General features: G+C 45.2%; 1 protein-coding gene across 2 annotated transcripts; it reads left to right on the plus strand.

Moving 5' to 3' along the window:
* Positions 1-1,356: 1,356 nt before the first annotated feature.
* On the plus strand, positions 1,357-12,573 carry LOC118227397. 2 transcript variants are annotated; one of them, XR_004765272.1, is made up of 9 exons: positions 1,357-1,738; positions 3,834-4,061; positions 8,384-8,494; positions 8,883-8,948; positions 9,323-9,349; positions 9,997-10,032; positions 10,124-10,159; positions 10,388-10,565; positions 11,230-12,573. XR_004765272.1 is itself a non-coding variant. In XM_035417800.1 (9 exons), the coding sequence occupies exons 1-9, from the start codon at positions 1,651-1,653 to the stop codon at positions 11,283-11,285; spliced, it is 687 nt and encodes a 228-aa protein (XP_035273691.1). In that variant the 5' UTR covers positions 1,364-1,650; the 3' UTR covers positions 11,286-12,573. The 2 variants fall into 2 exon arrangements, 1 of the variants encoding a protein (XP_035273691.1); XM_035417800.1 differs by having other exon boundaries at positions 1,364-1,738; positions 10,388-10,426.
* Positions 12,574-12,591: the final 18 nt, after the last annotated feature.

Consider the following 12,591-nt stretch of genomic DNA (forward strand, 5'->3'; position numbering starts at 1 on the left):
AAAATAAGGTACTTTTAACTATCTAACATTAAACATTGAATAAATAACACTGAAAAGCACTACCCAGAGTGAAATCCCTCTGGTTATAGTAAACTTAGATAGCTTTTTACTAAATAGCAATGACTGGAGGAACCCCTGTACTAGGAAATATTTTGTTTATCTCAGAACAGACTACAACAAAAATCTACCCAGAATCAGATTATAATATTATACTAAACTACAGCCAATGTTAGCACAAAACAATAGGGTAAAATTCACTATAACTACAATAATATTTTGCTCTACTATCTAACCGGCTAGTTTGTTAGCCAAGTGCTTAACGGAGGAAAAACAGTGGAAAAGCCCCCCCGTCCCCTAAAGGCAACAAAGATTTTCACCTTAGGAGCAAAACGGTCTTACCTTACCTGTAATATGGGGGATTTGTTTAAATAAAAAGCCCAAAATAATATCAAATACACACTTGAAAGCACAATACAATCTTGTAACAAACTATGTCAAATACTCCACACTCTTTTCACCACAAACAGGAAGTGCGTGTCAGACACAAGCAATCGAGCAGGATAGCAGCAATCTTGAGCAAAAAACCTAATAATGGAGAGGAGTCTTCAGAAGGATTGGGAAGGACGTGGAGGTCGGTGGATGACCCAGCCTGGATTGAGAAGGACGTGGAGGTCGGTGGATGACCCAGCCTGGATTGAGAAGGACGTGGAGGTCGGTGGATGACCCAGCCTGGATTGAGAAGGACGTGGAGGTCGGTGGATGACCCAGCCTGGATTGAGAAGGACATGGAGTTTGGTGGATGACCCAGCTTGGATTGAGATGGGGAGCTCCTCCCACTCCGAAGGGACCCAGGCTGAGAGTTAGGATTCCCCAGGGGCCCCATAGAGCAGCATTTGATGGAAGGGGCTGTCAGTCAGTACAGGAGGAGCACAGGACACATACTTATGTCAGTTTTAGAATATTAACATGGACATTGTGGGTAAATACCCAAAATGCTCCTGACAGCATTGAGCTAATGCAGGCATAAACAGACAGCCTATGGAGGGAGAGATAATGTGTGTATTCTTGAAATGTATTAAAATTTAATTAAACTGGTAGCAGATTTGTTCAGGAAAGCACATGCCTAATGGTGGTTAAGGGTGATCTACTATAGTGAGGAACACAAGAGTGGTTGTTTCAGTTTCCTGCTCTTGCCACTACCATGACAATGTCTGGAAAGAAGGAAGATCATAACTGGGTGAGACCATGTGAGTATGCTTTCCGGATCTCAGAACCCTGCAAATGTTCCGTTAGACTGGTGGCCACACCCACCTGTCTCAGGAGAACCGCAACTGATGGTAATTATCTAACGCTTCTCTGAGTCACAGATAGAGGAAGCTCAACAGGAAGTGGTAAGGCAGGAGGTGGTTGTGGGTAATTCTGTAAAAAAATTTGACTGCTGACAACGTGACATGCGACACAGTTACACTAGAAGGTTGATGACATATATTCATATGCTTCGTTCTGGAAACAAGAAATGGTCAAAAGAAGCAACAAGTGCCTGTAGCACCAAGGGCCAGGCTGGAAGATTACAGCGTACTGTACAGGGCAGAAAGCCACCAAAAGGCCAGAGTCTGGTCATGCCTGCTTATCCGTCTGTGTGTCGCCGCAATGACACGCATCGTTTTCATCAAACTCCTCATCGTCGTGCTGGCGGCCTTCATCATTTGCCTCCCAGAGTTCTTCACTTCAGATCAAGGTTGGTAACAAAGGCAGCGTGTTGGTCCTGTCCATGCTAGATTCTAGGGAAAATATTCTTTGTTTCCTGTTCTGTGTTCTTGGGGCACTGCTCACCTTGTATGCTGTGGAAGATGGCAAATCTACTTTCACAGCTTCGCCTGAGACACACACAGCGATACTGTGAAAAGGTATTGATAGTTCTGTCATCATTTAGCATTTATATTTATTTGAAGAGTAATATAAATTTTTTGCTTTTTGTAACAGGACAAGTAGCATTTGCTTATTGAAAGTGATTGAAGGAACACAATGTGCACAGTTTTTTTTCATAGTTTCTTCATTAAAATTCTTTTTCCTTTGTGTAGATTCAAGAAGTTATTCAAGAATTTAATTTTAAGCTGTATTTAAAGTTACTTATGAGGGAAATGCTGTATATTAACCCATTGAACAAAAATAAGTCTGTTTGGTCTCATCCCATTCACTGACAGCTTTTAGCACTCCTCTTTAAACCTGCACCGTGAATTTATGATGAAACGACATGTTTGGGACGAATGGTATTTATGATGAAATGATATGTTTGGGACGAATGGTATTTATGATGAAACGACATGTTTGGGACGAATGGTATTTATGATGAAATGATATGTTTGGGACGAATGGTATTTATGATGAAACGACATGTTTGGGACGAATGGTATTTATGATGAAACGACATGTTTGGGACGAATGGTATTTATGATGAAACGACATGTTTGAGACGAATGGTATTTATGATGAAATGATATGTTTGGGACGAATGGTATTTATGATGAAATTATATGTTTGGGATGAATGGTATGCCCATCAGTTATTGGTTTTTGGGCCAGGGCATATAGAAATAAAATGCTGTGCAATTTAAGCCTTTTTCTACCTCTAGCCAATATTTACAATTTTTCGCTCCATTTTCTGTTTCTGTTCAAGTTTATGAGGGCTGTACATCTAGCATTACTATATTCTGATTCAAAGCCTGGCACACAGACATACACAGCGGCTTTGCTCAAGACAAACTATGCAGAGAGTGATTTCCGGTCAGTTATGGTAATAAAAAATACACAGTGCAGCTTTGCAAAAAAAATGTTTTCTATTTTTATCTTTTTTTTTTTTTTTTTTACATTATTTTAATTCATCAATGTGTTGTTAGCTGGCATGACTGAGGAACAGGTCCCCGAGGCAGCCATATAACAAACATTTGTGAGGGGAGGAATGCATTAAAGCCGCATTACTATCTGCAGAAGGAAACTGCTGATACTGATAGAGAAATAGCTGTGCCCTGTGTCGCGCTGATAGAGTTGCAGTGCCCTCCTGTGGACACAGGCGGTTTTACCATAGGTCATAGGTAGGCAATTGGCTTGGGGCCTCGTCTGCCAAAGGGGCCTCGTGAATTTGAGTTTCCTTTTTTTTTTTTTTAATTTATAAAACATTTTTCCTTTCTTGTCACTCCAAACGAATGATAATGTGTAATAGATTTAAAAAAAAAAAAAATCTATCTACATGTAAATGTGGGCCTATCCAATTAAATATCTATATTTACCAATATTTATCACCCACATTTCACATTTAACGGACTATTCCACCTTGACCTCCCTGCATTTGCGCCTAATCAATGATGTCGAAATTCAAGTTTCCATCAGAGGCAGAGAGCCACTATGTTACTGTGAAGCATTTTCAAATTGGATTTGAGAAGAGAAAGAAGAAGGAACATGCCCAGTTTAAGGAAAGTTTGCCTAAATGGACGAAATTCTTTAATAAAACAGCCAGAGACTCCACGACGGAGGAGCAACAAGTAGAGTGAGAGCACCTATTATCGACCACCCTAACCGCTAGTGTATTTACTTTGTATTTATTAGAACTGGACATTGATACCTATTTAAATGTAAGTCATGTAAAAATACACATAATAAATTGTCTAAATGTAAAAGACCAACTTCATACACAAACTGTGTAACAGTTTGCACTGTTAGAACAGTGCAAACTATAATAAGAGAAGAACTAAAACAGCATACCCAAAATGGCATTATAATTCAATGTTGTCCCATTTTCTACTGGACCTGTGATCTGCTGACTTCTGGCTCCATCAGAAGAGGCACATCAGCAGTTCTTCTGCTGCAGTAACTGCACCGCACAGCAGGAGAACAGAACCGCGCAGCAGGAGAACAGAACCGCGCAGCAGGAGAACAGAACCGCGCAGCAGGAGAACAGAACCCATGCGGCTACCAGACTCAACCACCACTGTTGCATCCTCCACTCTCCGGGAACAAACCCAGCGGGATGTAAAACTTCCCCTCTGGACACACACACACCGGGAGGTAGGGTTCCGGGGACACACACATTGGGAGGTAGGGTTCCGGGGACACGCATCGGGAGGTAGGGTTCCGGGGACACGCATCGGGAGGTAGGGTTCCGGGGACACGCATCGGGAGGTAGGGTTCCGGGGACACGCATCGGGAGGTAGGGTTCCGGGGACACGCATCGGGAGGTAGGGTTCCGGGGACACGCATCGGGAGGTAGGGTTCTGGGGACACACGCATCGGGAGGTAGGGTTCCGGGGACACGCATCGGGAGGTAGGGTTCCGGGGACACGCATCGGGAGGTAGGGTTCCGGGGACACGCATCGGGAGGTAGGGTTCCGGGGACACGCATCGGGAGGTAGGGTTCCGGGGACACGCATCGGGAGGTAGGGTTCTGGGGACACACGCATTGGGAGGTAGGGTTCTGGGGACACGCATCGGGAGGTAGGGTTCTGGGGACACACGCATTGGGAGGTAGGGTTCTGGGGACACGCATCGGGAGGTAGGGTTCTGGGGACACACACATTGGGAGGTAGGGTTCTGGGGACACGCATCGGGAGGTAGGGTTCTGGGGACACACGCATTGGGAGGTAGGGTTCTGGGGACACGCATCGGGAGGTAGGGTTCTGGGGACACACACATTGGGAGGTAGGGTTCTGGGGACACGCATCGGGAGGTAGGGTTCTGGGGACACACACATTGGGAGGTAGGGTTCTGGGGACACGCATCGGGAGGTAGGGTTCCGGGGACACACATTGGGAGGTAGGGTTCTGGGGACACACGCATTGGGAGGTCAGACCCACTCCTGGCTTAGTCCAGGCAGAAGAGACTGTTTTTTTTTTAACATTCCAGTTGAGGATTAAAAAATATCAACATATAACAATGTACAGTAGAGCCTAACACCACAGCTAATAAAAATGTCTCTATATAGACAAGAGAATTGTAAAATCAATTACACTCTGTACTGAAAGGGCTTATGATATTAAATGGCATCCCAAAGCAGTATTTCATGTAAATCCACTGCTGGCTTTAGAACCCACAGCAGGGTGGCTGTTCTTCAGGAACCATAGTACTGTAGATTCCTTTGTCTTTATTTAAAGGACTTTTGAAAAAAAAAAGGTCTGTATGGCTCTGCAGATATTCCCGAAGCGCCAGTGAAATGGAGGAGGTGGGATTTATGACCCTTATTTTATTTATCAAGTATTAACCCAGGTTCCAATGAGAACATTTTTTTAAGGCAGCCATGATCAAGTGTTCACAGGACACAGCATAAAATACAACACGGTACAATAAAAATACAACACAACCACGAAACACAGTGTCTTGATGTCTAGAAATCAACAGCATCTTATTTGTCAAAGCAAAAACCCACGTGAGATACTATAGTTCATAATAAATATTTTAAAAAAGGAATGAAGTGTGGGAGCTGTGCCTGTTTCTGGAGCAAGCCCCAACACCACAGAGCTCACTAAACTAAGAGCCAGCCCCAACACCACAGAGCTCACTAAACCAAGAACCAGCTTCAACACCACAGAGCTCACTAAACTAAGAGCCAGCCCCAACACCACAGAGCTCACTAAACTAAGAGCCAGCCCCAACACCACAGAGCTCACTAAACTAAGAGCCAGCCCCAACACCACAGAGCTCACTAAACTAAGAGCCAGCCCCAACACCACAGAGCTCACTAAACTAAGAGCCAGCCCCAACACCACAGAGCTCACTAAACTAAGAGCCAGCCCCAACACCACAGAGCTCACTAAACTAAGAGCCAGCCCCAACACCACAGAGCTCACTAAACTAAGAGCCAGCCCCAACACCACAGAGCTCACTAAACTAAGAGCCAGCCCCAACACCACAGAGCTCACTAAACTAAGAGCCAGCCCCAACACCACAGAGCTCACTAAACTAAGAACCAGCTTCAACACCACAGAGCTCACTAAACTAAGAGCAAGCCCCAACACCACAGAGCTCACTAAGAACCAGCCCCAACACCACAGAGCTCACTAAGAACCAGCCCCAACACCACAGAGCTCACTAAGAACCAGCCCCAACACCACAGAGCTCACTAAGAGCCAGCCCCAACACCACAGAGCTCACTAAACTAAGAGCCAGCCCCAACACCACAGAGCTCACTAAACTAAGAGCCAGCCCCAACACCACAGAGCTCACTAAACTAAGAACCAGCTTCAACACCACAGAGCTCACTAAACTAAGAACCAGCTTCAACACCACAGAGCTCACTAAACTAAGAACCAGCCTCAACACCACAGAGCTCACTAAACTAAGAGCCAGCTTCAACACCACAGAGCTCACTAAACTAAGAACCAGCCCCAACACCACAGAGCTCACTAAACTAAGAGCCAGCCCCAACACCACAGAGCTCACTAAACTAAGAGCCAGCCCCAACACCACAGAGCTCACTAAACTAAGAGCCAGCTTCAACACCACAGAGCTCACTAAACTAAGAGCCAGCTTCAACACCACAGAGCTCACTAAACTAAGAACCAGCCCCAACACCACAGAGCTCACTAAACTAAGAGCCAGCCCCAACACCACAGAGCTCACTAAACTAAGAGCCAGCCCCAACACCACAGAGCTCACTAAACTAAGAGCCAGCCCCAACACCACAGAGCTCACTAAGAGCCAGCCCCAACACCACAGAGCTCACTAAACTAAGAACCAGCTTCAACACCACAGAGCTCACTAAACTAAGAACCAGCTTCAACACCACAGAGCTCACTAAACTAAGAGCCAACCCCAACACCACAGAGCTCACTAAACTAAGAGCCAACCCCAACACCACAGAGCTCACTAAACTAAGAGCCAACCCCAACACCACAGAGCTCACTAAACTAAGAGCCAACCCCAACACCACAGAGCTCACTAAACTAAGAACCAGCTTCAACACCACAGAGCTCACTAAACTAAGAGCCAGCCCCAACACCACAGAGCTCACTAAACTAAGAACCAGCTTCAACACCACAGAGCTCACTAAACTAAGAACCAGCCCCAACACCACAGAGCTCACTAAACTAAGAACCAGCTTCAACACCACAGAGCTCACTAAACTAAGAACCAGCTTCAACACCACAGAGCTCACTAAACTAAGAACCAGCTTCAACACCACAGAGCTCACTAAACTAAGAACCAGCTTCAACACCACAGAGCTCACTAAACTAAGAACCAGCCCCAACACCACAGAGCTCACTAAACTAAGAGCCAGCCCCAACACCACAGAGCTCACTAAACTAAGAACCAGCTTCAACACCACAGAGCTCACTAAACTAAGAACCAGCCCCAACACCACAGAGCTCACTAAACTAAGAACCAGCTTCAACACCACAGAGCTCACTAAACTAAGAACCAGCTTCAACACCACAGAGCTCACTAAACTAAGAACCAGCCCCAACACCACAGAGCTCACTAAACTAAGAGCCAGCCCCAACACCACAGAGCTCACTAAACTAAGAACCAGCTTCAACACCACAGAGCTCACTAAACTAAGAACCAGCCCCAACACCACAGAGCTCACTAAACTAAGAACCAGCTTCAACACCACAGAGCTCACTAAACTAAGAACCAGCTTCAACACCACAGAGCTCACTAAACTAAGAGCCAACCCCAACACCACAGAGTTCACTAAACTAAGAGCCAGCCCCAACACCACAGAGCTCACTAAACTAAGAGCCAGCCCCAACACCACAGAGCTCACTAAGAACCAGCCCCAACACCACAGAGCTCACTAAACTAAGAACCAGCCCCAACACCACAGAGCTCACTAAACTAAGAACCAGCCCCAACACCACAGAGCTCACTAAGAACCAGCCCCAACACCACAGAGCTCACTAAACTAAGAACCAGCCCCAACACCACAGAGCTCACTAAACTAAGAGCCAGCTTCACCACCACAGAGCTCACTAAACTAAGAACCAGCTTCACCACCACAGAGCTCACTAAGAACTAGCCCCAACACCACAGAGCTCACTAAACTAAGAGCCAGCCCCAACACCACAGAGCTCACTAAGAACTAGCCCCAACACCACAGAGCTCACTAAACTAAGAACCAGCCCCAACACCACAGAGCTCACTAAACTAAGAGCCAGCCCCAACACCACAGAGCTCACTAAACTAAGAACCAGCTTCACCACCACAGAGCTCACTAAACTAAGAGCCAGCCCCAACACCACAGAGCTCACTAAACTAAGAACCAGCTTCAACACCACAGAGCTCACTAAACTAAGAGCCAGCCCCAACACCACAGAGCTCACTAAACTAAGAGCCAGCTTAGGCACAGTCACCTGAGCACTTACCTGAGCACTTGTCTCCTGTCCTGTGTGCAGCACACTGGTGGAGCGGCAGACTCACCTGGCTGGCGCTCATCCTGGCCGTCATCCTGCTGGTCCTGGGCAGCCTCGTGTATGAAGTTCAGCGGGGGACTAACGGCCGCAGAAGTGCGTGAGACATTCGGACCTGAGCTCCTAGAGAGCAGCGAGGACTCTGAGACACAGGCAGGGCAGGCGACTGGCCCGTGCCCTGGGTGCTCAGTTTAGGAGTTCTGGGGAACCCGATGACAGCGGAAGTGGGTCAGAAGAGTCCATCAGGATTTTTGGCTTGGGGCCCTACAGCCTCTGCTTCAGAGCTAATAATATTATATATATATATATATATATATATATATATATATATATATTCACTGAAACATATTTGTGGCATCCAAGACATTTGTATTTTGTAAAAAGAGAATTTAAATACTAAAACAGGCACAAGATCCATAAATACTGTGAGTAGACTGGTCTGTTGTGATTCAACAGGCATTTATTTTCACTGTCTCAATCACAGAGAAGGCTGCAGTGCTCCCCATCAGCACCAATCAACCCCCCCAGTCCCCGGGGAGGCATATGAGCGGTAAGAGTGGTTGAGTGTGTTTGGGCAGAGAAAGCGGTAAGAGGGGTTGAGTGTGTTTGGGCAGAGAAAGCGGTAACAGGGGTTGAGTGTGTTTGGGCAGAGAAAGCGGTAACAGGGGTTGAGTGTGTTTGGGCAGAGAAAGCGGTACGAGGGGTTGAGTGTGTTTGGGCAGAGAAAGCGGTAAGAGGGGTTGAGTGTGTTTGGGCAGAGAAAGCGGTACGAGGGGTTGAGTGTGTTTGGGCAGAGAAAGCGGTAAGAGGGGTTGAGTGTGTTTGGGCAGAGAAAGCGGTAAGAGGGGTTGAGTGTGTTTGGGCAGAGAAAGCGAGGCTCACTCCAGCCTTCTCAGTCATTAAGCTGCTCTTCTGTTCCTGCAGGGAGAACTCCAGCAGAGCTCATGGATGGTAAGAAACAGACCTTGTGTGTGCAGTCTCCAGTTTTGGGCTGGGTTCCATGCAGCTCCAAGCTCTTGCTAGGGGTTTCCCCGTACCCCACAACAGTAAATTTCATATTACATTACATTCATTATCATGTATCACACATTTCAGATACTTGTATAAGTACAATATCAACAAAATTTAGTTCTACTTTCATACTAATGCCCTGAGTGCATGAGAAGCATTTCTGAGCAGTAATAATATGTAGGTCATGTTGCAATAGTATGTTGTAATAATATGGAGGTCATGCTGTAATATGTAGGTCATGTTGTAATAATATGCAGGTCATGTTGTAATATGTTGTAATAACATGGAGGTCATGTTGTAATAATATGTAATAATATGGAGGTCATGTTGTAATAATATGTAATACTATGTAGGTCATGTTGTAATAATATGCAGGTCATGTTGTAATAATATGTAATAATATGTAGGTCATGTTGTAATATGTTGTAATAACATGTAGGTCATGAGTACAGTGAGTACTGAATCACTTCTACAGGGAGACAGAGCGCACGCCCAGTGCGACTCACTTTTAATCAGACAGACACGGACATGTGATTCAGGTCTCATAAACACCAACGTGTTCAGAGTCTTTCTGTTTCCCCCTCCAGAGGTGTATTTCAATGGCTACAGATGCAGATATAAAAGTAAGGGACATTTTTCATATACAGCATATTAATTTTTACAATGTGTTATTCTCTGTTCTAACAGCAATTCGTGTTTTGTTTTTAATCTTAGGATCAACACTCTCCCCAATTTGTGAATATGAAGCAGGTAATTGTCACGGTTACTCTTAATCGACTTGAAGTATAAACCTGTGAATGGCACAGTACCAATAATACTGCAGCATAAAGCTCTGTACTGAGTGAGACTCCTGGCCTGTGATATACTGGACTAGATAACACATCACAGTTCTTGGCCTTCCCAAGTAAGGCTTAGGGTTAATGTTTTAATGGATAAGAGAATCTCGCCTGATGTCATGTGTGTCCATCTGTGTCTCAGGCCCGGAGCTTCCCGTCCAGGAGAACCACGTCAATAGTGGTGAGAGAAAAAGCGCCCATCGTTGGAGAACAGGAAATTGAGCAGAAAACACATGTTGAAATAACTTTTCCACCACCTTGTGTTTTTGTGCCCATTTACTGAGCTTTTGCCAAACAGAAATAGAGAAAAGAACACTGAGGTGAGGTCTCATTCCTAATAATATGTCCCCAAAGTAATGAGCCATCAGTAATATATTAGTACAAATAACAAGAACAATTCAATTACCACGAGCTTACGTGTTATGCAGAATAAGGTTTAATAATTGATTAAATAATTGTAGTATTTTTAAAAGTAACAAATTAAGAACTCTGGCACTCTACTTCTCCCCAAATGTATTTTTGGGTTATTACTTTCATATATTATGCATATTTAATGCTAAATTTACCAAAATAATTGACCCAGGAAATGGGTGAAACCAATAAGCGCAGATTATTAAGCAGAAATATTCAGATATATCCCATAAAGGACTGAGCAGTCATTATTCAGCTCAGTAACTGTGTTGTCATTTGTAAGTATTGATGTGAAACGGAATCATATGAACTGTGTTCAGTTTAGAGAGGGCTTGGCTGTATGAACTGTGTTCAGTTTAGATGGGGTTTGGCTGTATGAACTGTGTTCAGTTTAGAGGGGGCTTGGCTATATGAACTGTGTTCAGTTTAGAGGGGGCTTGGATATGGAAAGCTGATGGTCAGTTGTCGGGCACCACCTCCTTGACAGTTGGGTTACTGTGCAAGAGTTGGGTTACCGTGTGAGATGGGTTAGTGTGCGAGAGTCAGGATGAGTCTGTGCTTTGTGCTCCACAGATTCTGCCTCTGCGTCACGCCCAGCAAACGAGCCCTCCCTGACAGGAAGGAACTAACTCCAGCCCGCGCTCTGCTGCCAAAGCACATGTGAAACTTCAATGGGGCGTCAGTTAAGGATTCATTAATACTAGAAAAGGAGATTAAATGTGCTGCACAGAGTAGATTGGAAAGGTTCAGTTACAAACTTTACAATCCTCATTTCTCACCGTTAGCATGGAGACCTGGTACTGGTGGCTGGCTCACCATTCAAGCTGATACACTCCATCTGCTTAAGGAAGAACACGCTGAGTATGCAAGCATATACGCACAGAGCTGTCTCACGCAGTGCTGTGATTGGCCACACTCAGGCATGTATGCACAGAGCTGTCTCACGCAGTGCTGTGATTGGCCACACTCAGGCATGTATGCACAGAGCTGTCTCACGCAGTGCTGTGATTGGCCACACTCAGGCATGTATGCACAGAGCTCACTCTTCCGCAGTGCTGTGATTGGCCACACTCAGGCATATACACACAGAGCTGTCTCACGCAGTGCTGTGATTGGCCACACTCAGGCATGTATGCACAGAGCTCACTCTTCCGCAGTGCTGTGATTGGCCACACTCAGGCATGTACGCACAGAGCTCACTCTTTCGCAGTGCTGTGATTGGCCACAGTCAGGCATGTACGCACAGAGCTCACTCATACGCAGTGCTGTGATTGGCCACAGTCAGGCATGTACACACAGAGCTCAGTCTCAAGCAGTGCTGTGATTGGCCACACTCAGCATGTACACACAGAGCTCAGTCTCAAGCAATGCTGTGATTGGCCACACTCAGGCATGTACACACAGAGCTCACTCTCACGCAGTGCTTTGATTGGGGGCAACATAGCTCAGGAGGTAAGAGCGGTTGTCTGGCAGTCGGAGGGTTGCCGGTTCGATCCCCGCACTGGGCGTGTCGAAGTGTCCCTGAGCAAGACACCTAACCCCTAACTGCCCTGGTGGATGAGAGGCATCAATTGTAAAGTGCTTTGGATAAAAGCGCTATATAAATGCAGTCCATTTACCACTAGCCTTCTTTCCCCCTGTCTCAGAAGCCCCCAGTCACATTAGAGGCTTCTGTCCTCTGTTGACAGGTTTTCTTCTACTGTTATAAATTTACTTAATTTCATTATCCTGTTTTCATGGTTTTTGTTATGGAGTGTCTGGTTTATGCCTATTATTTTTTTTAATAAAATGATGCTTTAGGTATTTACTTTACCATTATGTAATAGAATTGTCTTCCTAAAATTGTGCAAAGTAAGGCTATTTATTTAATGTGCAATGTTTAGTAAACACAAAATGACTAATGGTCATAGTACCTGATTCTACTGATTCAGACGT

Source organism: Anguilla anguilla, chromosome 5, assembly GCF_013347855.1.
Source record: "Anguilla anguilla isolate fAngAng1 chromosome 5, fAngAng1.pri, whole genome shotgun sequence".
Classification (NCBI taxonomy): Eukaryota; Metazoa; Chordata; class Actinopteri; order Anguilliformes; family Anguillidae; genus Anguilla; species Anguilla anguilla.

Coding starts and splice junctions, on each gene's coding strand:
- LOC118227397 (XM_035417800.1), top strand. CDS start 1,651: ATGACACGCATCGTTTTCATCAAACTCCTCATCGTCGTGCTGGCGGCC. Junction 4,062..8,383: donor GGACACACACACACCGGGAG/GTAGGGTTCCGG, acceptor TCCTGTGTGCAG/CACACTGGTGGAGCGGCAGA. Junction 10,427..11,229: donor GGAGAACCACGTCAATAGTG/GTGAGAGAAAAA, acceptor TGTGCTCCACAG/ATTCTGCCTCTGCGTCACGC.